The following is a 26,824-nucleotide window of genomic DNA, read 5'->3' on the forward strand; positions in this document are numbered from 1 at the left end:
TAAATATCCTCTCTTCAGTTTTTTTGTTGAATTGTCAATTGCTGACTTCCCATCTGCTCATTATTAATGAGTCAATGTACAATAGTAAGACTCCAGCCATCAATAATATAGTCATTAACATGTGGAATATGATCTGTTTGTTTTCAGCCAGTGGAAGCCACAGCAGTGCAAAGGCCAGTCAGCCCCCAGAGACCACAGATGTTCCTTTGAGGAGGTCGACCATTAACAAACAGGTACGTTGTATTAGCCAGAAATGACTATTTTACAATACAAATTGTTGGTGTACAAGACAGTTTGAAAGATTCAGGAATATGAGGCTTCATGTGATGAATTAGATTTAGTTCTGACACAAAAAGATCAATAATTTATCTGTTGACAAATCCTCCAGAGTAGACGAAATATGTCGTTTACCCTCTGGAACATATCGTTTATCAATGCCCTCTTAACCTTGTTACATAGAAATGTTAAAAGTTTAATTGGCTTTAACATGCCACAATGCAACGGTTAAAGCGAACACAATATGAAAACCTCTTACTTCCTTAATGGAGCTTGTCTTTCACCTCATTGTTTTTCTGTCCAACCCACAACTTTATTGTTCTGGTTCACTCTCACCTGTGGTCAACATTTTTTACCACAGGAGGCAGCGTTCCCAGAGTGGAAGCTGAGCTGGTAATCATAGTGAAATGCTTAGCAGCTTAAGAACCAGATATTTCCCCCAGGAGGTGGTGGAGATCAAACACGGAGATAAAAGAACAGCTGAATGAGATTGATTGGGCCACTTAAACCCATTTGTTTAAAACCGGTTTGATGTATAACCGACGGAGGAGGAGTGCTGGTGATGTATTTAACAACCAAGATGGCTGCTGCACTTGTGGAGAGGTATATTCCAACAATGGAGATTGTTTGTTGATATAATACGTGTTTCATTTCTCTGATTGGTTGTAGCCCTATCCAGTAGCATCTAGAAGAAAAATGGTCTGTGCCCGTTGACAACTTAAACAGTTAACGGAGTGATCATCATCTTGGATGAAACCAATGTTGACTCATGGTTGAAAACGGCAAACAAATAACGATCTTCTGTTTTAAAAAGCTGATGTTTAGTCATCGTGTCCATCCAACCCAACCCTGGCCCATGTGCTGCTGATGGGTAGGAGTCATAGTTCCTGCTGTTCCAAGAGCATTTCATCACTTGAACTATTTACTGGAATTACAACTGCTGACGTTTTTCTTTCTCTTATCAACAACGACTTTGATAGTTGATTGTTTCGCAAGCTAAACGCGGGACATTCCCACTTTCCAGCTTCTTAAAGGGCCCATATTTTGCAACTTCCTGGGATTTAATTTCAGGTATTGGTACCCCTAAAATGATATATCAGTGGTTTAAAGTCGAAAAAACTGCTGCAATGTGTATTTCCATGTCCTCTCTTCTCCCCCTCTCTGGAGCTGCAGACAGAACAGGCTGTTTTCGCCTGCCTCTTGAGCCCCTCCTCTGATTGACTGCACTTTGATTCACACGCGACCAGGCCTATCACCGGTCTCATTCTGGTGCATTCACTCTGGTAAACACAGCTGAAAGACACGTTATTTTGTGTTTGGATATAGAAGACCAGCCACATATTTACAGTCGTTTAAACACAGGATGTTTCTGAATGGTAAGTTACACCGTCCTCATGTTTGTTCAAGTTTGTATCGTCCCGAGTTACAGTACGGAGTTTCACAATGGAGTTTCAGTCCCGAGTAACGTCTACGTTACTCCATACTGAGCACAGCGACACGGCACGTCAGAAGAAATAAAGCATATCCGCTGGTCTCGAACAGTAACGCTCTTAGGAGGAATGTGCACGGACACATTCTCTTCCTTGCATCCCTCCACGCGTCAGTGTTTCTTCAGTGTTGTTTGTTGTGGTTAGCCTGTGGTAGCTAACAAGCTGCTAGCTCAGCAACATGCCTGCTTGGTGTCACGTTCGGTGTGAGGGGAGGAGGGGTGGAGGTGATGGGGAGCGGGTTTGGAGGCTGGACTGGTACCGGCTGGGTGGGGCTGAGAGACGAGTGTGATCCCGAATGACTCATACGGGGGAGGAAGTACAAAACAAGACGTTTCGATAACATATTTCTTAGAATGGACTGAGTGAAAAAGTCCTGTTTTCATACTTAGAGGGTCCCTACTGACCCCCTTCAAGTCATTACTGATAGTAAAAGCCCAGAAAATGTATTTTACACAATATGGGCCCTTTAAATGAGAGGATTTGCTGCTTTATATCTTTGGATTGTTTAAACAATTTCAAGGTATCAGCTTGGACTCAGCTATCTTTCATTTTATAGAATAAAATATCAGATAGTCGCTGAAGTTATACTGTTCGTGGGGCCTTTGCGCACAAACATCAAAGCCACACTTGCTGCAATGTTGTCAGTTCACAATTTGAATTCAGTGTTTTCATGAGATAAAGCTGCCACAGTCTGTTCAGTGAAGGCAGGGCCGCTCCCGCAGCTCTGATGAACCCGGGCCAACGTCCTTTACATGCCAACCCACGTGACTATTTGCAAGTCAGATGATGGCACACCGTATCATGATCACACAGGAGCGTATAGACGGACAGACCCTGGGGCCACATGGGCGACTGAGGTTTGGACGCCACATGTCTTTGACAGTTTTGGTAAAGGAGGCGGGCCAAGACTGTCGACGCTCAAGCTGGGAGCACTGGGGCCCCGGATCAACCCCCTACCCCCAAAGACACCCCCCAAAAAACAAACCTGGACTGGGACTGTGGTGATCAGAGCTGCCCTCCGCCATGTTCTGTACAGAGAAGGTGAGAGTGTGAGTGGATGTCGGGTTTGTTGAGGCTGCGATGGTTTTGTTGGACCAGCTCTGATCATGTGCGTGATCCAAGTTGCTCGGCTGTGCACACGGCTGGTGTTGATTTGATGCCTCGGGTGAAACGCTGTCATATTCGAAAGATGATAACGATGTAGCTGTCTTGTACACACATACTTACCATAAACACACAAAAATATCTGTAAATATTTCTGTTGTATCTTGACGTCCTGTCTCTGAATTTGCCTCCTCAGCACACCTATTTAACCCCTTCAGTCTCACACACACACACACACACACGCACACACACACACACACACACACACACACACACACACACACACACACACACACACACAAAGACACACACACACATTTCCCACACACTCAAAAACGCTGCATCTAATTGGCTGCCTATTTTCCCTACTGCTCTAGCTCTCCTCCCCCTCCTCCTGTTTCCCTCCCAATCGTAATTAGTCTGTTTTAGATCATTATTTAGCCATTTCCATCAAACCAACCCCCACCGCCAATGCCACCACCCCCTCCTCTGCTGCTGCTCCCTCCTCCTTCACTCTCTGGGGAGGGAGGTGTGGCAAGTATTGTGTAAATAAATCCTCCTCATCCTATTCTGACTCTCTTAACCCTCTTTTTCCATCTCTTTTTTTCATGCCCTTTTCTCCTTCACATCCTTGCATCTCCATCAACCACGACTCAGTGTTTGGTGAGGAGGTGGAGGAGGGAGGGTTATAGAGGGAGTGTGTGTGTGTGGGGGGGGGGGGTTTCAGGTGCATATGCAGAGCCCCCTCACCTCCTTGCAGCCTTCAACCTGAGAACCCATGTGGCAGCAGCTTAACCGGAGGCTAGACTTCGTCACGCTTCCCTACACCTCCTCCTGATCCTCCTCCTCCTGCTCCTCACCCCTAACGCTCCCTTCCCACCGATACAGCTCCCCACTCCCCCTCATCTCCCCTCCCCCTGCAAAGCGACTCCCCTCCACTCTCTCTGAAGCTTGGGAGACTGAAGGCAGCCTCAGTGCGTGGAGGCAGAAAGAGAAAGAAAGAAAGGAGAGAGAGAGAAAGAGAGAGAGAGAGAGAGCGGCTTTCCTAGAATAGAGAAGCAGGAGGAGGAAGAGAGGGATGATGATGGAAGCCAGCTTTGACACTGAGGAGAGTTTTGACGATCCCTCCTGTCTCACCCCCCAGCCCCTCGGCTCCGTCTCCCCAGCCAGGAGGCAGATCAAGGAGGTCAAGGAGACCAAGATCACGGTGAGTACCCCAAAACTTAATCCTCCTCTCTTCTCCTCCTCTTCTCCGCTGTCTCTCCATCTTCATCCCTGTGTCCATCACATAAGTTCATGCCTCATCTTCTCTTCTCTCATCTGTTGACATTGTTTGTTGTGCATCTTTGGTCCTGGTGGAGCAACATGGAGCTTCCCTGCGTGTTGGACATCAGTGTGAATGGAGGAGAAGCAGCAGTGTCTCCCTGACTTGACTGCTCTCAATCTATAAGATTGATTTCACGCCTGTCAAAGAGGAATTTCTCCTCTCAAGAGGCTCAAACACATCTCCGTCCTGCTGAAACATTCCTGAAGTGTGTGTAAAGAACGGAGCCGATCTGGTAACCTGTACACTGATGTTGGTATTTTTATACAGTCCTCTGCCTGCCAGATGCAGAAGGGATCTCCGAGTGCTGTCACTGAGTTGTGGGATTATATATCCCCTTTTTTCCTCCGATGGGTCACACAGAGATGCTGCTGCTGCTGCTGCTGCTTTTCATCCAGATGCATTATTTGCTCTGAGTAGAATTGATGCTGCAAACTCCTCAGTATCAGTCCGTTCCCTCCACCAGGATACAATCTGTTAAGTGAACAGCACCTTTGTTTCAAGATGCCCAGACAGTAGCTGTGGTTATGTAATCGTTTAGCCCTTAATGCCATAATGATGGAGGGGGGCGAACTGAGGATGAGGTGAATGTGGCAGTTGTGGTATTGTTGGTGATGGTGAATGAAGGTAGGCAGACGTGGTTTTCGTGTCTCGCGGGTGTTGGTTTTGCGCTCGGTGGGCTTTCCGACCTGCTGCAGCCGCGGGAGCTGTCAGTCTGGCTATTGTGAAAAACCACAACCAGACCCTGCGAGGGATGCAGCAAGTGCAGTTTCCATGGTGACAAAAGCAATAGCACTGATTAATGGGTGTTGAAATGGAAAATACTGGCATAGAAGCTGGTGGTGGTGGTGGTGGAGCAGCTATAGAGCCATTCAGTTATTCAGTGAAGACATTCAGTTTGAAATAAAAAAAGCATCTCTAAATGGTTTGAATTTACATGAGAGCAGTAGTTTTCTTTCATATATAAGTGTCGACGTGTGACAATGTGCAGCCGTGTTAACCAAAATCTTGCACAATTCGTTTTTTTGCTGCAGCAAATGGAAATATATATTAAAAAAATAATACAGGTTATAAAGATGAAATTTACAGTTGTGTCTGGATGACGTCAGTCCAGAAAGGTGTCTTTTTGTTCGCCACGATGCACCTCACATTACACAACCCCTCCACAGTTGTCATGGAGACGCACACATCAAAATGGACCCCCGCGGGATGCTGAGGTGTTGCACGTCATGGAGAATCAAGGAGCCGCTCCAGCTCTGTCACCTTGTTTTCACCTTCGATGTGGTTCGGCCAATCAGACCAGATTCTTCTGTTTCAGCCTCGGATGTTTTCCAGCTCATTAAACATTCATTCAGTTTGACTTGTTGCCGTACATGCCGCCCGTTAGAGGGGGATGCCTCGATGGCGAGACTGGGACGCAGCGTTTCAATTGGTCAGGGAGTAAGAGAAGGGAGGAATGAGGGGTGATAATGAGAGGAAATCTGAGATTGCTTTGTAATGGGAAGGTGTGCGTATTTGTAGAGGCTGGGGGGGGGGGGATAGAGGGGTCTTCTCCAGCAAAAGTAATTTGTTGCTTAGCAACAGTGGCAGAGCATCCTACAGTCTCATTTGCTGAAATATTCTGCTTCTGATGTTGGAGGTAGATAGAGAGGAAGTGTTGAAGTTGTTTGACGGCCAACCCATTATTTTTTTTTATGTCTCTTGTGGGCCATTTATTCCTGGACTGTGTCATGATTTTTCTTTCCTCAAAGAAAAAAGAGCAAAATAAAAACATAAAATGTGCAATGAAATACACACAGCCTGTAGGCAGGATGTACATCCCTCATGATGCTGATGTTTATGAATTTTGAGTGAGAACAAAATGTCCCAGTTCACTCAACAAATCTCCACAGTTGTATGTCGCTCGCAGCTTTGCTTTGTGCGAAACATGGCAACACAGCATGTCGCAGCATCCCACGTTCCAGTGGCTGGACTTCAAACATCCCCACAAGGATTTATCACACGCTGTGTCATGAAGGTAATCTGTATTAATATTTTATTCCCAGCCCTGGAGTACCTCGCTGAGCGGCCGTAAAGGAGAAGTTCACTAGACAGCCTCCCTGTAGATGAATGGTCTCATTTTCTGTAGAGTGTGAGAGGCTGATAAACAACAGCCATGATAGATGTGCCGCCAGCGTAATGGAAAATCTGGTGCCCGTGACAATCAGTATGATCTCTGAGGCAGAAAATGAACAAAGTGACTGGTCGGGACGAGGAGTAAATCACACCGCTGCTCCTCCAGATTACAGCCGGTTACTGTGTCTCTTGTTTATGCATACCCCCGCTCGTGTTTCACTTGTTCTCTGTCGTATCGGCGTGCACGTTTGGCACGAAGCCATATCAGTAGTTCCTCTGGATGTTGGTGATTATATAACATAGAACGAGTATTACTCATATGTTGTTGAAGTTGTTTACTGGAAATGAAGTGCTGCAGGGCCAGAGTAAAGAATGAAGAGGTCAGTGTCCAGTGTTCATTGGAACTTTTGGCTCTTTGTAAAAACCCTGATGAATTTTGAAAGACAGTAAGAGAGAAAAGAAACTGAGGGTCTTTTACATCTACATTGTTAGGTCAGGACCTTCAGACCTTTCAGTTTAGTCTGAACTAAAGGAGTAAAAGGTTCCTCAGACTCCAGTCCAGAACAATGGACCAAACGTAAGTCGGGTTGAGGCTTGCTTGATATCTTGCAGCCTTCACCTCCGGCGATATATTGTTTGAACAAGGAAAACGTTCATTTTGCTGGTAGTAAAACCTCAATGAAATTACAGTGGCAATGAAACAAACCAAATTAGCCAGTTCATTAGTTTTTTCCATTCAAACAGAAAGACAATTTCCTGCTGAACTAACAACAGGCCGACGTCAGACACACGCCGGTCCACAAACCAACCAATGTCAAGTAAAGGTAGACGCAGCCAACCTGATGACGACAGGACGCACGTATGTCATAAAACAGTCTTTAGTCTGCTCCCTACATTATAATGGGAAAACCAAACTAACCAGATCAAATGTAAAAAAAATGACATGAGGCTTGGTTCAGACTTTCAGTTTGAAAATGTCCAAAGTCCCCTGAAAGAGATGTTACACATTAAAGCCTTATATGTATATACTTTTTTTAATTTAAATAAGTCAGATGTATTGGTGTGATGTGAGAAAAAAAGGAAAATGATCTGCAGCTCGACACTGGTCCTCTCTGGCTGCACATACTGCAGGTGTGAGTCTTTCATTTACCCAGACATGTGGAACTAAAGTCAGCTGTCAGCAAAACACCTGCCCAGCACCAAACAGACACAAAGTGAGCTTTGCATTACAAGATTCTTTTACCAATACCACTAGGATGACACTCAGCAGAGGTCAGACCTCTGCCAAGGCCTGACAGTCTCCTTATGAAAACCACATTTCATTTTCATTTGGATCAGCAGTAATCTTACTAGCTAACAGATGGAAATATAAACTCTTTGGCAGAGCGTATACTTAAAAAATTCCTGGACCCCCCCCCCCTAATTGAATCTGCTCCAAAATGTAATGTTTTCTTCCTTGGTTTCCACACCTTCCACCAAGTGTTAATTAAATGGAAGAGTGTTTTTTTGCGAAATCCTGCTGACAGACAAAGAAACGCAGATGAAAACACAACCTCTGAGGTGTAGGTAATTATTAGTGCTACTTTCTGTGCCATTTGTTCTGTACTGGACTTAATGCTGTTTGAAAGTCTCTTGGTTGTATCTGTGTAAATTATTTAAGGATCCTCACGTCACTGCAACAGCTGCTGACATAGAATTGGTTGAGACTTCACAGGCCTTATGTTCCTGATATTCCCTTGTTAATGCCATGAAAAGAAGTGCCTCTGTAACTTTGGCTCAGTGGCTCTAAAACTTATTGACCCAAGGTTGTAAAGCTTAAAGGAGACCAGAGTCATGACTATAATTAAAATCAGAACATTTTTCAGGCCTCTGCACAAAAATGAGGGCGTCTGTTAAGGGGTTAATGGCAATAATACATGTACTAATGTGGGGTTTTATTGTCACTTTCTCCTTCTTCTTAAACCCAAATAGTCAGTGCGTCTCTGAGCTGTTTCTTCTTCATGTGCCCCTGTCTGGCAGCACAGTGGCGCAGTGGGTAGTACTGTTGCCACACAGCAAAATGGTTTGAATCCCAGCTTAGCCTTGTGGAGTTGGTTTGTTCTCCAGAAGGGTTTGCTCCGGTTTCTGGTAATAAGCTGGCGACCTGTCCATGGTGCACACCGCCTCTCACCCACTGTCAGCTTGGCTCCAGCTATCCCCACACAGGTTTGCAGAAAAGATATAGATATCGGATGCATGGTTGCCCCTGTCAGTAATTATAAGCAGTATAGTGTATTAACATAAAAATATATATTTTGGTTGACTCTGCAATATAGTGGTAAGCAGCGATAAGGCCATTTAAATATTTATTAACATGCAGTCAACAAACTTCTCCTTCAGAACACTGGACTCCAGTATCCATGTGTATGGGCCAAAATCCTGTTCATCGCTGTCTTTTGTTCAGCCTCTTGCCTCCCTTTGGTGTTCTTTGTAACACTGCTGACTTGAGCTGGCAAACATGACTGTCTCCCGCCTTTATTTTGAAATCTGAAAGGGAAAGGATAGAGGAAAGTTCGCCTGAGCGAGCTGGTAAACACAGCGTGTGTCTCCTTCAGTTGGCGTAACGGCAGTACAGCGGGAAACTCGGGCTGCAAACCCTGTGACACAGTGTGTTTTTTCTGAGGCATCCTTGTTTGGACACCCGTGCAGTTTACAGCAACGGTTGACATGGCACACAGGGTAACTCGCCCGTGCCAGGAGGGAGGGCTCACAGACGGTGAACATTACATAATTGAAGCCCCAAGAGTAATTGCCAATGCTGTGGACTGTGGAGTCTGTATTCAGGCTGAGTATTGGCTGTGTTTATCTGCAACACCACGGACTTTCAAGTGAGTAAAGTTCATTTGTTCAAATCGAGGGATGCAGGAGAGAAGGTTTCAGCTCATGTCTCTGTTTTCCCCTCTCTGGCCCCTGAAGGCTCATGGGTCACCTTCTGCACGGCCAACATGTTTACTCGTGTCTGACCTTTTTCCCTCTCATCTGCATGAACTAAACGAAACACAGGCCTGTTATCTCACTCTATCAAAGATATATTTCAGCCTCCTATCTGCGTTTGGCTCTCAGCCTTTAGCAGCTCTTGTTTGTCACTGTTCTTCATCCTCGTCTCATGTGTTTTTTGTTTTGTCTTTCTCTTTGCTTCAGATCAACTGTGTGACGTTCCCTCTGCCTGGTGAAGGTCCGGAGCAGCAGCTGCTCAAACCCAACGAATGGAGCTACTGCGACAACTTCTGGGTGAGACTGTAGAAAATATGGCAACACAATAAAAACAATTGAGAAACAGCAATCACCAAGTGGTAATTACATGTAGGAAACAAGAGCTCAGATGTATTTAAATTGAGCTGTTTTCAGACATAAACTCCAGAAAATGTCCAGAAAATCGGGTCCCGACATTTTCAGGAGTGTTCCTTTTACATATGAAGAATGCAGCAGGAGATTGTCTGAGTCAGATACATTGACAACAACAGGAAAATATCCAGAACGTCCAGGCCAGGGGTGGTGTCTGGTTCGAACATACAGAAGGCAATTCCTCTGCATGTCAAGTGTCACATGTTTCTGTTTACAGCACATCAACACTGGCGTTTTTCATCCAGAGATACATGTATTTCAGTTTTTTTCGCTCGCTATACATCTTCCAGACATTTCCCTGCTGTATTCTCAAATGGACTTAATCAGACATTTTACTATAGGAGAAGTTCTGCAAAATGTCCGGAGCAACTAAGCCATTTTCAGACAAGACCTGCGAAGTCTAGAGAATTGGGTCCGATCTTTACCCGACGTTCTCTGCACAGACGTGTTCACAACAGCAACAAATCCTCCACATTATTCGGGCGAGGGGTGTTGCAGCATTAAAACCACTGAGGAGATCACATGATTTTCTTGACAACACACAGACAAACAAACTCTCTAGACAACTTCTTGGTGTCTTCTACGTGTATGGCTCTGCCTTTTCAACTCGGAGGTTCTATTTCTCATTTTTGCGTCTGTCGTGTGCTCGAAGTATCGACCCCCCTTTCGCTTGTGGTGAATCCAGCGGGGGACCCCCTGCCGTGTTCTCACATCGGATTCTCCCGAACTTTCTGTGGCCTTTATATTATGATATAATGTGAAGGCTCTCACGCTGACATTTGCGTTCACACATGCACCCCCGACAGGGAAAGTGCAGAGAACCTCCGGAGTGTGAAAGCAGCTATACAAACATAGTGTGCTTCAATATGAACACCTCATATCAACTGAAGTCCATTGTTTATTCTCATCAAACCCATAATACAGAGTCACCAGCGATCGTGGTGTGGAGCCGTGGCATTGAGGTCCACACACTTGACCATCCTGTGGCTGACGTGTCGTCCATCTTTATTCACAGTCTGTGATTGAACCAAAGAATTTTCACTTTGTGCTGTTTCTGCACAGTTTGTGTTTTTCGTCGGCTGACCGCTCACAGCATCGCTCCAGAAGGTCCCTGTCAAAATGTTTTGTTGACCTTTACAACATATTCACGCTGGTAAATGCTCCAAACCGCTGAGAGCTAAAAATTATGTGAATAAACGCAGCAGAAACAGTCGATATACTCTTTGCTTTTTTCAAAATGGATCCAACACTTTGCTCTAATTTACCATAAGATGAGTTTTGTTTTCATGTTGGAGGATCACAGGTAGACGACTGATCGACCGGCATCTCTGCAAACACTCTGAATTTCCTTTTTCTAATGTCTCCCTAGTGGCTTTTGTAATTTTCACTTTCCATACGTTTCCATCCTAAATTAGATTTGTGTTGAAAACCCCTCAGGCTGCATTATTGACTGATATCCAATTCCTTTTTCCTCCAACAGTTTTTCTTCTTGTTCTTGGCCGGTAGTGTTGTGTTGCTCGTGGTGGTTTGTGCTTCCAAGGCATTAATCCTGCACCTCGGTTCCACACGGCGACGCACATCACTCACTGAGACCTGCTTGACATTTCTTTGTTTGAATACACACATAATACCCATCCACCCTCAGTGATTGACGCACGCACACCAACGCATGCCCTCCTCGACTTGCAAGTGTGACTCACACATTCATGCTGATATTTTCTGACTCATCCTCACAAACCCACATGCTCTCGAATGTAAACAACACAGAGCAAGAGACGCTGCTGGACGTTCTGACCATGAGGTTCGTAGCTGCAGACCTTCTCCATGTTTGACTGATCCTCTCCTCTTCCTCAGACCGACAAGAAAGACCCCCAGGGGACCACCTCTGTGGCGGGCTTCGAGGTCCCTCTGCAGAAGCAGCTGAAGGGCAAACAGATGCAGAAAGAGATGGCTGAGTTTGTCCATGAGAGGTAACAGCTTCACTGTCAGAGGAGACTGGATTATAGCGACAGAAACGAAATGACTGTGTTTATTTTATTTTGTATTAATTCATTAAGAAGAGCATCAGACACAGAGCTGGAGGCATAAATGATCCCATTTCAACATGTTAGATGTGATAGACGTAAATAACATGAAATAAGCTAAACAAACACAACAAAGGTTTGAACTTAGAAGGTACAGCAGCTGCTTTATATTTCAGTAAAATCTTTATGGCCGAGGCTTTATGTCATTGTCAGAAAATCCCATAAAAAGACCCAAACCATCAATTAATTGCTCAATCTGTTTATCTAAAGTCATGACGCATCTTATTCCTCACTTTGGAAAAACTATTAAAATAAAATCAATGGACGACGTGACCATGAACAGTCCAGACTCAGTCCAATTTATCCTGCTGCCAGAAATACACACTGAAGCACCAAATGTGGATTAATTTGTCACTGAAAATAATCCCCAAGAAATGGGCTGTTCCTTCATGTTCTTACACATGAGGAAAAAGAACATTTCCTCGGGATTGTTATCAGCATTTTCTAAAATAACAACAATAAATATTTGTTATTGTACTGAAACTGCATGAAGAGCATCCCCCTAAAAACATGAACTTTGATTCACAAAAGCGGGATCATTATCCAGATCTACAACAAATGTCACGTGTTCATAGATAGTGGCACTCTTCAGATACCTGATATGTTTCATAAAGGTTATGAAAAGGAGTTATTTCTTGAGAAACTCAAAAATGTCTAATGTTAGAGGAAGTGAATAAAAATCCCTGATCCGTATCTGCTCCAGAATTGAATGGGTTCTTCACTGACCCAGCCATACCACTTCTTTCCGCTGATCTGTCCTGTAGTTTTTTTGCATAACCGTGGTAACAAACAAAGAGAGACGGGTGAAGACATCAGTTAGTTCTTTGCCCGAGGTAACTGATGTTTTCACAGGAAGACGAAGCTGCTCTGAGTTGTGATCATCAGATACATGGACTCAGTGTGGTGGACTGAAGCAGGGAGAGTTGTTCACAGCTCAGGAGCATCAACACTGGAGACATGAACCAGAGCACAGACAAGATCTTAAACAGCCGGTGCAGGTCCACAGCCATCACACAGAAAAAGCTCTTTATTTAAAGGGATCTGTTGGACGCTGGTCTCAGACTTTTGTTTTACAGCTCAAGGCTGCAATTAATCCCTGAAGCCAGTAATTAAACGGAGCATACAGGAAATAGTTGCCACAATGTCAAAAGCAACATGGAGAATAAAGCCCCTATATAATTAGCTCCATGTCATTCTGCAATAGCTCCATTTAATTTCCGCTCTGAGTTGTGGGAAGTTAATGAGCAAAGTTTCTCCAGATTCAAGAGGCTGCCGTCTCCCAAATCCTTCACGAGGATTCCTCATATCCAGCGACGACCTTTTTTTAATGTTGCTGTGCTGCTATGGGATGCAAGTATCCCAAAATTAGGTAAAACAACGGTTTCCGTGACATTCTCCAGGTGACAGATTTACTCACGTGTGGATGGTAAATGTGAGACCGGTGGAGGATGTGAAGTTCACAAAGGGCACAAACCCTCAGGGCAAATATGAGCACATCGCATTTCCATCTTTAAAATGGAGAGGATGGAACAGACGCTCTGTAAAATATCACCGCAGGTTTTTTACTCACAATCATAATGAGATTACGAATGCAGGAATATATAACCCACTGAATGAAAAATAAATTATAATGATAATAAAATGTAATTGTTGAAAAATATGTGTATAATGCGTAGACTGTAAGAAATTGAAGTACATCATATTAAAAGAATTGTAGCAGTGCATAAGTGTGAACATAGACTGCATATGAAGATGGACGACCTCTCTCGTTGATCAGAAATTAAGCCAAAATATCATGGATAGAAACGCTTCCTTCTTGTGCATTTGGAGCCAGAGTATGATCGCCCAATCGTGAATCAGTCTCAGCTGTCGTGATGAATGGCTGCAGCTGAATTTGCATTTCCATCTTTATGTACAGTCTATGAGTGTGAAGCAAAACCTGAATCAGGAAAGTCTGAGTTAATTAAAGGCTTTCTTTTAAAAACGCTGTTTCCCCTCATATGTACATGTCGTGTGTTCCATAGCTTTTGGTTTTAATAAACAAAGGCTGAAAATGGCTGTTGTTTTGAACATTAGATAAACCAGCAGCAGATGATCACACTGCAGTTAATAAACAGGAAGTGATTCGTTCCTGAACCAATGACCAGCTTTAAGTATTAAGAGGAGGATCAATCAGTTTAATGTGACAGGAGATCAGTTCTGAATGAGCTCAAGTCTTTCAGTGACTGCGTTTACATGGACACCAGGTTTCCAACTACTGAATAAAGATCAGACTAAGACTGTTGTTTACATGAGTTGCTAATGGAACATTCCATTCACACTCCTGTATACATGTTAAAGAACCTGATGATGACTCATGTCAACATTATGTCCAACGTTATTTCACCAGTTTTAAAACGTCAGTCTGAAATAGCTGAAAGTACGATGCTACTGTACACTATATGTGTTTTCTTTCTAATTTTGCAAAATCTTGAACTGGTTTACACCCAGTCATCCATGTAGTTGGTAACCGTCTATACTGTCTGTACTATGTCGATGTTTTAGGACATCGACATAGCTGTGAAAACTCCAATAGGGCGTTATAATGTGATTAAGACGTGTACACATCTACGTAATGCGATGAACATCCGAATACTGAACATGTCTTTATTTGATTATTGCTTATTGTGAGTACGACCTTATTGAGATAATTGCAACTTCACTCTCAGATCTAAATCTTAAAATCACATTATGATTTATAACCTCAGATTTAATCACTTCACTGACATGGTTTTCTTTCCTCTCATGAGCCAGGCAGCCTTCACATGTTTCTCTCCGTCTCTGTTTGTGTCTCAGGATAAAGATCGAGGAGGAATACGCCAAGAACCTCTCCAAGCTTTCTCTGAGCCCGCTGGCAGCGCAGGAGGAAGGGTGAGTGCACCAAACGTTTCGCTGCAAGACGAGAATGCCTTGAACTGATAGGAGATAGTGGCAGTAATTAAGAGAACCCTGTCTAAAGATAGGATGCTCTAAAATAGACCCATTCCCACTCTGCAGTCTGAGTCTGATGCACCATTCAAAGAAAGATACCTCATGAAAGGGTGGATGTGGGGTTGGTCTTTCACCAAAATAAAAGAGGAATGTTTGTGAAGATCTCAGGATCAGTGAGATGAGATTTGTCTCGAGGAATCTTTTAAGATCTGGAAATTTCGTGATTATTTTCATCAATAAGAATGAAACTAAGGCAACATCCACATTACTATGTTTTCGTTTGAAAACGCATCAAATCTACTAGAGATATGCCTGGCGTCCACACCACTGCCGAGTTTTAGAGCTGCTAATACGGAAGAAGTTTGGAAACTGGCTCTGTTCTAGTTTGAAAACTGCAGAAACTAAGATGTTTCGGTCTTTTCGGTTACTACGAGGACTTCGCTGATTCATCAACCTCTTATTACATGACCCCACCTTCCTGATGGAAAGACCCAGCATTAGACTCCAGTGTAGAACGTAACAATTCATCAATTACGAGCGTTGCTGACCCTTTGCTAACAGATGCTGTGCAATTCAATTCTGCATCTGACAATGACACAACGTGTAGGAGACATGTTTTACATGTGGAGGAGACAAGCTATTATTCAAGTAATCTAACAATCAAATGCTTCCTGTTAACTCAGTATGTTTGAGAGGTCACATGATATGCATTTTCAAGCATGTTAGCATGGACAGGGATTAAAACTGATACAGAGCTAAAGCGCTCATGTGGACAGAGATCATTTTAGTTTGAAAACGCCATTTTCAAGTGAACATCTCATAGTGTGGATGTAGCATCACAGACATTTGAAAGTATAGTTTGATACTTTTTGAATGTCATGTGTTTGAAAAGATACAATTTCTGTTAGTTTTACCCTTGATAGTATCAAAAAGTACAGAATCATATCTACAATCAGGAGTCGGTTAAAGTACCACACTGTAAAAATACAATGTTTTCTACAAGTAAAAGTGAATGTACACTCCAAGTATAGCCAGGAAAATGTACTTAAGGTATTAAATGTAAAAGTACTCAACTATTTCCCCCGACAGTCACATTAGATTATTATCAGTCACGCTCATCTTTGCCTAGTGTGTCAAGGACTGCATCAGCTAATGATTGTTTTTCATTAAGGATTCATCTGCTGATACCTTTTCTGCTGATTAACAGAGTGTTTGACTTATTTCATGTTGCTGTTTTCTCAGGACTCTCGGAGAAGCCTGGACTCAGCTGAAGAAGAGTCTCCACGACGAGGCAGAGGTTCACCTCAAGTTCTCCAACAAGGTAACTGCTCATGTGGGCTTTTATTGTGCAAACTCATCCAGAACTGAAGACGATTAGCTTCTTGGTGCAACTATTTTGATAACTGAGTTGACGTTTGGGGGTTTTTTTAAGCAAAAATTCATCTTCTGGAATGTGTCGTTTCTGAAAGTAATCTGAATAACTTTGTATTTCTGAAAATAGATTTAGTGAATTTAAATGTGTTTTCAGGAGGAGACTGTTGGGCACTGGTGGAGGTATGAGTGACATGCTAGTTAAAAAATTTGAGGCAGAAGTACAGAAGATTACATAAAGGTGTGCCACCATCAAAAACAAAGCTGTAACAATGTGCAGGTTTGTCTGTGTTGAAGCATTTCATGTTTTCAATCAGCTGCACTAATTTGGTCTGATCCACATCCCGAGGTGATGGGGCTAGTTTTCCCTCAACCGTGTTGACCGATGAAGATGACCTGTCCCCCGTTCTAATTATCAGCGATGCAGAAACCACACACTTGCCTCAGACGCAGCCCCTGAGCTTCTCACTACCCATCGTTGTCTAATTAATTAGTTACGTTTTTTGACGATCCCCCTCCCACGAGCATACAGGCTCCTCCATGCTCCACCAACTCACTCCACGCTTTGGTTTACAGGTCCTGTAATTAAACGATAAAATCCTGGAAACATTTATCATTGATCAATCTCTCAAAGTGCAGATATATTGTAAACTGTACGAAATTGTTGCGAAAAAAATGTCAGTATGTGCAAGAGTTTCCTGGGAAGACTAATGTATTTTACACGTTGAGCCTGTGGAATCAAGCAGAGAGTAGATGTAATTTTATTCTTGATAAAAGAAATTCCAGCGATATACTCCACAAGGCTTTAAGACAAAGTGAAAACATGTCATAAGACATTTTTGAGAATGTATTAAAATAATTTTCAGCAGTTTCTTAAAACAGAGCCCACTGCTACTCTGCTCTTTTCTGTTCTCACAGCTCCACTCTGAGGTAGAGAAACCTTTGCTGACGTTCAGAGCCGACAACTTCAAGAAGGACCTGAAGAAATACGACCATCATATCGCTGACCTCAGGAAGCAGCTGGCCAGTCGCTACGCCAGCGTGGAGAAGGTACTGAGAGATTTACCCCACAAAGATTTATTCTTTTAGTTGGGCTGCATTTCAGCTCGTTCCTCTTCTGTACGTACAGGCCAGTATTTTACATCCAAAAGTGAATCTCGACCAAGGTTACATGATGAAAGAGCTTTAGTGACAGACACACATCTTAATACAGAACCGTATTGTTGCTTCCCACCAGTTAAATAATTTCATGGATGCTTTTCTTTTTTCGTTTGAAATATAAAATCATAACAAATCAACTAATACGCATAACATTTTTTTTTTTATTCAGTACACATCAGATTAACATCAGGATTAATAATAATATGAAAACAATACAGTGTGATGGAAAACAATGATTAAAATTAAAATTTAGAAGTAATAATACCAAATATTCAAACAAAAATTATAATAATAATAATTAAAGCCCTCAAAAAGCCAATTCATTTGGTACACAATAATAAGAATAAGAATAATCCTTACAATTTCAATAGGGCCTCCCACCGTTCGGTGCTCGCGCCCTAATAATCAAAAACAACAAGAATTTAATGCTCGTGTTGAGGAGGTTTAAGGCAATAAAAAAAAAACACATCACATGTCAGTTTAGCTTTAAAGATCTTTTGCTTATGAGCATATAAAGTGATATTTTCTATAAAAAAGATGGTAGTGTAACCTTAATTTCTTGGTTGACAGCGTTCTCCAGTTCCCGCGGGCTGTGGGTAATAAACACGTCTTCATTTAATAAACATGACAAAACTCTCGATATTCCCATCAGGCCTCTTGACTTCTCTGTTACACTCATTCCTGTCTATACGTGAAACAACAGCAGGTAGGAACCAACCAGCTGCTTGGCAAGATGACATGCAGCAGCAATTTAAATGTTACACATGAATCCATTTTTTTCTGAAAATATAACATCTACTTTGGCGTGGTTTCCAATTTTCTTTTATATGTCTGAGTTAAATTACCTGAGTTAAATGACCTTATCTGTCTGTCGGAGAAAAGAAAAGATTGCCTTGGCTTTTGCCAGACTATTAGCTGAATGTTTACCTTTCAAACACTGTCAGGCCACGACCTTGATGAGGTGTCTCTGTGGAGAATAAGAGAAAAGACTCAATGATGTGGATTAGGAAAAGGATGAGAGGATGAGAGCAGGATCTGAGCGAGGAGATCAGTAGCCGACATAAAAAGGCTGTAATGACTCTTAGATGTAGGTCCCGTAAATCTGAGGATTATAGTGAATGACTCATTGTTTCTACGTCTGTGTTTGTGTGTGTGTGTGTGTGTGTGTGTGTGTGTGTGTGTGTGTGTGTGTGTGTGTGTGTGTGTGTGCGTGTGCGTGTGTAGTCTCGTAAAGCCCTGGCAGACAGGCAGAAGGATCTGGAGGTGAAGACCCAGCAGCTGGAGATCAAACTCAGCAACAAGACGGAGGAGGACATAAAGAAGGCCCGGCGGAAATCCACACAAGCAGGTCAGTGGTCACAGAGTCAGAGATTAGTGTTGCTAAGAGACAGTCGGGACAATGCAGTTATTCAGATGTCACCAAATAACTGGTGTAAGCAGTCTGCAAGGAGAGAAAAGGTAGAAGGACCTAAACAAGCAGCAGGTGATGAAGAAGAACAAACTAAAGCAAAGTGATATCAAACACAACAGAAGACAGAAATCTAACCTGAGACATTTTACTGAGGAAGAAGATGAGCTCATGTTGTAAATGTTCCAGTAGAGAAAAAAATCTCTTATCAGGTTCCTCCTCTGTTCCCATCAGTAGATTAGTCACAGCCCACAGCACTGATCAATGCTGCTCATAGGTACAGTTAAATGATGTCTGCCTTGTAACGTCGATCACCGCTGTGACCCCAAGGTTGAGCCAAATGTCATCACGGCTCACTGGGCTCGCTGCCAGAGACGAGAAGGTGTTTCTACCTTCACCGGATGAATTTAAATGAGCTACAGCAGCAGCTTCTGCTTCATCAGGGAACAGAGCTGAAATGTACTGGATTTGGTCGAGGGTCGTGCATTTAACGTTTAAATTTAAAGTGAAATATAAAATCAATATCAGTAAAACGCGTTTTAAGTATTAATGGATTTTACTGTTATAGCTGCTCCAGTTGTAGACAGATTTTAGGTAATACATGTAATTCAGTGGTCCAGTGGTTCCCAACCTCGAAAGCAGCACATTTCACACATAAAACATTGAGAATAAAGAAACGAGGACAGAACAAAATGAGATTAGATTTAAAAAAGATAATAAAATAATAATAATAAGGATAGTAGTACAGTTGAAATAATAATTTCCAAATGGAGCACTAGAATTAAAAGTATTGTAGAGAAACCAAACAGTGTGTTGGGCCCCTACAAAGAGTCCTAAGACAAATCTGTAGGGGCCGTCACTTTGAGTCCTCAAACTGTTTCTCTAAAATTGAAATTGAGAAGCATTTTTTTTTTTAACCGCTAATAACTCATGGCCATCTGAAACATAACAAGGAAGGTGGGTTATAGATTTAGAGACACTAGTTTCATTTAAATTATGTAACAATATAATGCAGAAAACTTCACCTGAAAGTAACTAGAACAAATTGAAAAGCATAATTCTCTCCGAAATGTCCTGGAATAAAAGTATAAAGCAGAAAAAGGAAAAACTCAAGTAAAATATACCTCAAAATTATACTTGAGCACAGTGGTTGAGTAAATGTGTTTACTTACAGTACATTGTTTTGGTGATTTCATATTGAAATAAATAATGATAACAACAATCTTTCTAATTTTGGTTCTAAGAGGTTGAAATGGAGCTGTGGAAACTCCAATGACCTTTGAATATTTACAAAAAAAATTAAAACAAAAAAACAATATATAAATGTTGGACACTAAAACAGAAGTCTGCATTTAACCATGACTGGTCTGTGATGGATCAGCTGAGCAAACAAAAATCTGATGTTTAGTTACAAGCAAATGTGAGCAGTTCAGGATTTTAGCAGCCATTTAAAAATAGTAGCTGTCAAACCAAGTGCGACATGTTTTCAAGTTTGTCCCAGAAATGTTCAGCTTTTCAAATGTTAAAATGAGAAGTTTTTTTTTTATATTTAAGGAGCTGGTTTATAAAAGATCTAAGTGTTTATTGATGTATATGTTCTGTGCTTGATTGGAGGCTGGTACAAAAACACATAACAAAATGATTACAAATACTTAATATTATTAATTTTAACAGTAAAGTTTTCTTTGGAACAAACTCATTGATGAGTAACATGTGAGCGCCCTCTTCTGGATTTTACTCCATGTGCATCACACTCAGGGCTGAAAAGGTGATTTGGAAATGTCGTGAAAAGAAACATCCCCTGTAAACTCTGATCTTCTCCTCTGGTGGACTCAAGCACTTATATTCGACCTCTGACCTCTCACGTTCTCATCTGTTCTCTCCAGGAGACGACCTGATGCGCTGCGTGGACCTGTACAACCAAACCCAGTGCAAATGGTTTGAAGAGATGGTCACCACCAGCATGGTAAAAAAACATTCTTTGGAGAATTGAAAAAATAAAAACTCATGTCAAATGTGATATTTTCAGGTTATTATTTCATTAATTTATTTAGTTTATTAAGAAGTGAAAATAATTCTCAAATGATTAAATGTTGATGATAGAGATGGTGTGAATTTGTATTTTTGGTGTAATAACAATATATTTTTATTGCATAATAATTTATTTTTTTATTATAATATACATTTATTTATTAAACCTGCAAACAGAGTTAGTGTTAAAGGAAGAACTGTGGCTTCATTATATCTGAGCACACTGTGTTTTAATAAGGTTGGAAAGAGTTTATTATTTTTCAATATTGAGTTTTTTTTAAGGTGGGTGAAGCTGATCAGTTTCTATATCTTCCTCTTCAGGAGCTGGAGAAACTGGAGGTGGAACGGATCGAGTGGATTCAGCAGCATCTACGTCAGTACACGACTCTGCGACACGAAACCGACATGTTCAATCAGAGCGTGAGTCTCTTTGTTTTCCTGCATTTTACTGTTAATTTACTTTGTAATCACTGCAGAGAGGTATGCTAGCCTTTCTCTCAAAAAAACACAAACACCATGATGAGTTAAGAAAAAATGTTTTTTTTTAATGGAGAATATAAATGCTCTATTTAACATTCTTAAATCTGTTATTACTTTTCATACTATAACTATATGATAATAATACTACTATTTATTTTTTGGAAACTCAGGTAACAACAATATATTAATATTTTCCACAAGAGGGATATCTTTCAAATCAGTTAATTACCTGAACTGAAAACTGAAACCTGGTTGCTGTGTTCTCGGAGACGTAACTCAGTCAACATTAAACACACATGAATGATCTTTTTAGATTAAGTGTCACTTGCACTTTTTGAGGGAATCATCTTTTCTGATGTTCGTCTCCTATAAATATCCATAAATCTGCTTGGAAATCATAGGAAAAAAGATGCACCTTATGACTGCAGAACTTGCCTGAGCATCAATTGATGCAATGCAGATAAAGCTGATCCACAAACTGATTAGCAAACTGTTATTAGGTTTCCAAGTGATTTGAACTGATTTTAGTGGGACTTTCTAGCAACGGCAGCCCTTCGATGAATGTAGATGTAGAGACAGATTCAGCCATCGCTGATCATCTGTCAGTCTTTAATCCAACACACTCACTGTCATCACTCGGTGCCTCAGTGAAAACCACCCAGACGCTCTGCTCGTCGAGACGGGGGTGTCGAGTAAACCCTGCAAATCGAAGGAGACATGATGTGTCAGCGCTGAGGGAAGATACCATGAGGGTGCTTTTCTGTGTGCTGCCTGACAAGATGGATTACTCAGAGATGATACGCTCACTACAGATCAACCTAAATGGATGATCTGCTAGTAGAGTTTACATATATCTCTTTCGAATAAAGAAAATAAGACTCTAATACTCCCTGACATTTAGTGATGCTCGAAACTGAAAGGATACAGCATCAGGCTGGAAATGTATTAAGAGAGTCTAAAACAAAATATGACACTCAAACTCTCAGATGAAAGCTGGAGGAGTGTAATAATTTAAGGTGGATTATCAGCTTTTTAAAGTAAAGCAGCCTTGTGCAGCATTATGGCACACTATGGAATTGGCATCCAAAGTCAAAGGCGAGTCATATATTTAATTAGACAATATATCAACCATATTGATAACAGTTTAAACATGACATAGCTCCCTGTGATAAATTATTGCTACTGCAGTGCGTGTTCTAAATCTGCCTTTATAAGGTTCTGTTCTCTTGTCCTGGGTTAATGCTTTATTCCTTCTCAATAGTGAGTCCTCCTCAAACAGTTCTACAATATACTGTCACTTTTTATTCTTTGTGTCCTGAGCTTTTTATACACAGTCTATGGTGCAGAGTGAAGTTTGAAAACTTTGTGTTCATCCTACCTGGTTTATCTGCAATGAAGACATTATTGTTGTTTTTCATCAATCAAAACTGAATTTGCTCGATATTTTTTCAAACAGTGCATGTCGGCTATTTCGGAGATCCGTTAAGCAATCAACACAATCTTCAAACCCAAGTTCACAACTTTGCAAATTCAAAGCTCTGCTATTCAGCTTAGTATAAAGCATTACACCAACTTGGTTAAGAGGAAGTCACTGTATAAAGAGTTGTAGCCAGCACCTGTGTCTTAGTCCAATATGTTGAAATAAAAATAATCAGATTATTAAAATGATCTGGCGACGATTTTGACCGGTTTGAGCCAGTTGCCGACCACTGCTGTAGTTTATCTGAGGACGTAGATGAAGACATGTTCAACTCGGTCCACAGACTGAAGGAACACTGTCCCACTACAGAGCACTGGTTGCCTGTTTATTCAGTTTGTATTAACGTATCACATGTCCAAATCAAACCTAACTCGGCACTGCACTTTCTTGGGCAATTTCAAATACACTTGCAAATTGTGAAATCAATTAGATGAATGGTTTGCGAGATATGTGTTCCACATACAGACAGTAGGTAGATTTAATATTTATCATTAACCTTTTTATGGAGCCTTAACTGTTCATTACAGTCTAAAATAGGACAGCGCAAACAACATATTAGTGATTAAGTGATTTATGGTTGTTGGAGCTAGAAGTGGAGTGAGAGAAAAGGACATAAGGTTGTTAAAAGGCTCTTTCATTCAAGCCTTTTCATGGCAGTTTGCTTACTTCAACACTAGATAAGGAAAAACTAAACAAAAATCATGCAGGTGTAAATGCACATGTTGCAGTCATTGTGATCAGAATGCAATCTGATTGGCTAGAACACATCCACATGTGGTCAGGATTGCATTGTTATTGGTTAGCTCAGCTTAGCACAATTTGAAAATAGGTTTAAACAAAAAAAACACCTACGACCAATCTTTAATGAACATATTATAGCTTATTTGTTTAATCTGGTAAAAAAGAAGATGTCCCTCCCTGTTAGAAGTCTATGTTCTAAACTAATTGTATTTCAGAATGTCAAACTGATCATTTAAAATCATTGACATTCAAATAAGTTTATGGCAACTAAACATTCATACATCGTGGTGTTTGCTCACTCTCCCTCCTGTGGAATGTAGCTGACCCTTAGACTGTGTATAAAGATGGACAACAGCTTCTTGAAAGTGATGTTTGCCCCCTGGTGGCTGGCTTCAGTATAGGTCATAAACCCTGCCTCCACTATGTTCGCAGAGGGGACATGATGGGAAAATTTAAAAGTCAAAGTACACGTCAAATTAAGTTTTCTGTCATTTTAGGTAGCTCTGATCACACTGATGTTAAAGTGTTCATGTCTCTGATAAGATTGGGTTTTAAGTAGTGATTTGATTATAAATAACAGTGAGAAATATCATGATTGACAGCTGAGACTTACACGCGATTGGTCGAGCCTGTGTATCGCCGTGTATCACGATCACTACTGAGCAGATTCTGGCTCCAAATGACGTCATCAGCCTAAGATGTTGGTTTATTTTTAAACAACAAAACGATTCCCTTAAAACCATGAATATTCAAACCAAAGTTTATGACAACTAAATGTTGAGAGTCACGCTCCCTTCGGTGGACTGTATCTGATCTGCTGAGGTAATAACAATAACAATAATAATAATAATAATAATAATAATAATAATAATAATAATAAATGAACAAATGCTGATGTTTGATGGGATCATTTTACGGTTTGTGTATTTGTAGATGGTGGAGCCGGTCGACCAGCTGCTGCAGAACGTGGATCCAGCCAAAGACAGAGAGCTGTGGGTGAAGGAGAATAAAACCGGCGATGTTCGACCTGTGGATATGGACATTTGAAACCAAGGTGACCTGGGATCAGTCGCTCGATCTGTCTTCAGTATTATACAACACAGTGTTCCAGAGCATCTCTAACACCACTGGTCCACGGACGGTACACGTTCAGATCACAGGGGTCTGCTCATCCTCTCTCTGACTGGAGTACCAGGAGGAAAGGTCCTACTTACAACACAGTCTGAGGCCGGGAAACAGTTACAGATCAAACTACCAGCATGTTCCTTCTAAATTTTAACCCTATCATAATCAACATTAGCTTACTGAATGCCATCTAACATACTCTGCTGTTTACCTGTTGTAAAGTTGAAACTATTAAAAAAATATATATGTATTTTCAATCATTTAGTTTAGCTTCAATCAACACTTTTCCAGTTTGAGTAAACCAAACAAAAATAGGTCTTATTATTGATATTTCCCTTTATTTTAGATACAGATATGAACACATATGGAGATCGTAGAATGAATATGATATATTTTCATATTTTGCTGGTTCATTTTGGTGGACATGCATGTTTTGAATATCTTGCTTTCACTGTATATGGACAGCTGCACAATTTGTGGAACCACGATGGTTGTTTTGGTATAGTCATTGAATTTACAAGGTTTTCTGTATTTTGAAAGAGGCAGAATCAATTCTCAGACTAAGAAATTGACTTAAAGTGTACAGAGTTAATATCCAGTAACCTCAACACACACACACACACACACACACATATACACACATATACTGTGTTTTGGAATGTGAATTTGATTATTCTTATCACACGTTCCAACAGGTAGTTGATCAAGATTTAGGCCAGGGTCTTTTTTGGATCAGTCCGGAGTAAAAAGGTGGTCCAAGTTACACTGAAACACCTTTTAGTGCCTAATGGTTATATACCTGGAATGTCCTTGATATATTCTACTCTGCATCAGTGTACATTTGTACATACAGGCTAGATGTATTTTGCTGTCAAATGTTTAACGGGCCGCAGATCTTCGGGGGCCGCTGAGGTGTTTGTACTGTACAATGTTGTTTGTTTTATTTTTGGTAAATGTACAGAGAATATCCTTATAGTAGTGTTCGATAAAAGACATGAAATGCAGCAGAAAGCTAAATTTAACAAATTAGGGAGAAGATAAAGGTAGTGAATTCTTTTAAATGGATCAATCGAGTGGAGCAAAATCCAGCTGACTCATCCCAGTTGCACAAATGCAGATAAAACACATTTGATCAAATACTGCATGTAAATTATGTGTCTGTGTTTACAAGTAAGTGTGTGTCAGTCTGTCTGTCTCTGTCTTTACATTGTTTGTGGTCTAACTGCTTTGAATTTATTTTATGACCTTTCTAAAGCCGCTTGTTTCAATTTTTCAAAAGGTAGAGCACATACCTCCGCCAAGGTCCAACGGTCCCCCTATATGCCACATTTAATTTCACTAGATCTAGATTTTTATTTGGATCTGCACAGAATTGCACACACTCAAAAATATTTCGCAACGTTAAAGACAGTGAAAAAAAGTTCCTGCATCCGCCCCCTGATCCGGATCCACACCAAAATCCCCTGGGTCATGGCCCTACCCTCCACAGAATTTAATGGAAATTGGTTTAGTAGTTTTGGCAGAATCCTCTTAACAAACAAACGTAGATGACAACATAACCTATTTGGCTGGCGGAGGTAAAAATTTTAATTAAAATTTCAATCGAGGCACATGAAAGAAAATGCTTACCTGCCTTCTCAACAACACACTGATCATTTGTTTCTCATGAAATGAAGAAAAGTGGCATTTTGAATCAGATGGATTCTGTTTGTTCAGACTTTTCCTTTAATCCAAACGGCTTCGTGCGCAGGCTTCAAATAGCTGATATGTGTTGTAGAGGTTTTATCAGTGTGTGTCAATATTGTGCACTAAATGTAACAAGTTATGTTCCAACTAAATGTTCTTGACAAGAATCAACAATTTCACGATGACGTAACGGTTGAGTTAACTGCCCCTCTGTGGTGAACATTTTCATAACGTGCATTAAACCCATTGTTCCTGATGTTTTGAGAATGTTTGATCATATGTGACCTCTGTCCAGACGTTGTTCTGTGGAATGCAGTGTCCAAAATAAAATAATCTCCTCTTTGAAAATTAAATATCAAGGTATTTCATTACGTAACTGTACTCGGAGGTTAGGATTTTAGAAAATGGGAGGTTAAGTTTTCATGTTTATCAACCATTGTATTGAGTGCACACACCACCCAACCCCCAGCTGAGGCTTCTGACCTTTTGGTCGGCTTACGTGCTCGCCATACACCACTGGATCCCGTCCAGGGTTGACTAAAAGGGAAGAAAGGGCAGGTGGATGGACGCTGTGTTCAGTGTGTAATCAGAACT

The 26,824-nt window shown here is 41.2% G+C and overlaps 1 protein-coding gene across 4 annotated transcripts; it reads left to right on the forward strand.

Annotated features, from left to right (window-relative positions):
• The first annotated feature begins 113 nt into the window (after positions 1-113).
• gas7a (growth arrest-specific 7a) lies at positions 114-26,583 on the forward strand. 4 transcript variants are annotated; one of them, XM_034593650.1, is made up of 11 exons: positions 114-233; positions 4,015-4,077; positions 9,490-9,579; positions 11,548-11,663; positions 14,613-14,687; positions 15,990-16,068; positions 17,037-17,168; positions 18,504-18,627; positions 20,574-20,653; positions 21,040-21,138; positions 24,353-26,583. In XM_034593650.1, the coding sequence occupies exons 1-11, from the start codon at positions 120-122 to the stop codon at positions 24,464-24,466; spliced, it is 1,086 nt and encodes a 361-aa protein (XP_034449541.1). In that variant the 5' UTR covers positions 114-119; the 3' UTR covers positions 24,467-26,583. The 4 variants fall into 4 exon arrangements, with proteins under 4 accessions (XP_034449541.1, XP_034449543.1, XP_034449544.1 ...); XM_034593652.1 differs by lacking the exon at positions 114-233 and adding an exon at positions 2,552-2,807; XM_034593653.1 differs by lacking the exons at positions 114-233; positions 4,015-4,077 and adding an exon at positions 2,577-2,807.
• Positions 26,584-26,824: the final 241 nt, after the last annotated feature.

Source organism: Hippoglossus hippoglossus, chromosome 8 (assembly GCF_009819705.1).
Source record: "Hippoglossus hippoglossus isolate fHipHip1 chromosome 8, fHipHip1.pri, whole genome shotgun sequence".
NCBI lineage: Eukaryota > Metazoa > Chordata > Actinopteri > Pleuronectiformes > Pleuronectidae > Hippoglossus > Hippoglossus hippoglossus.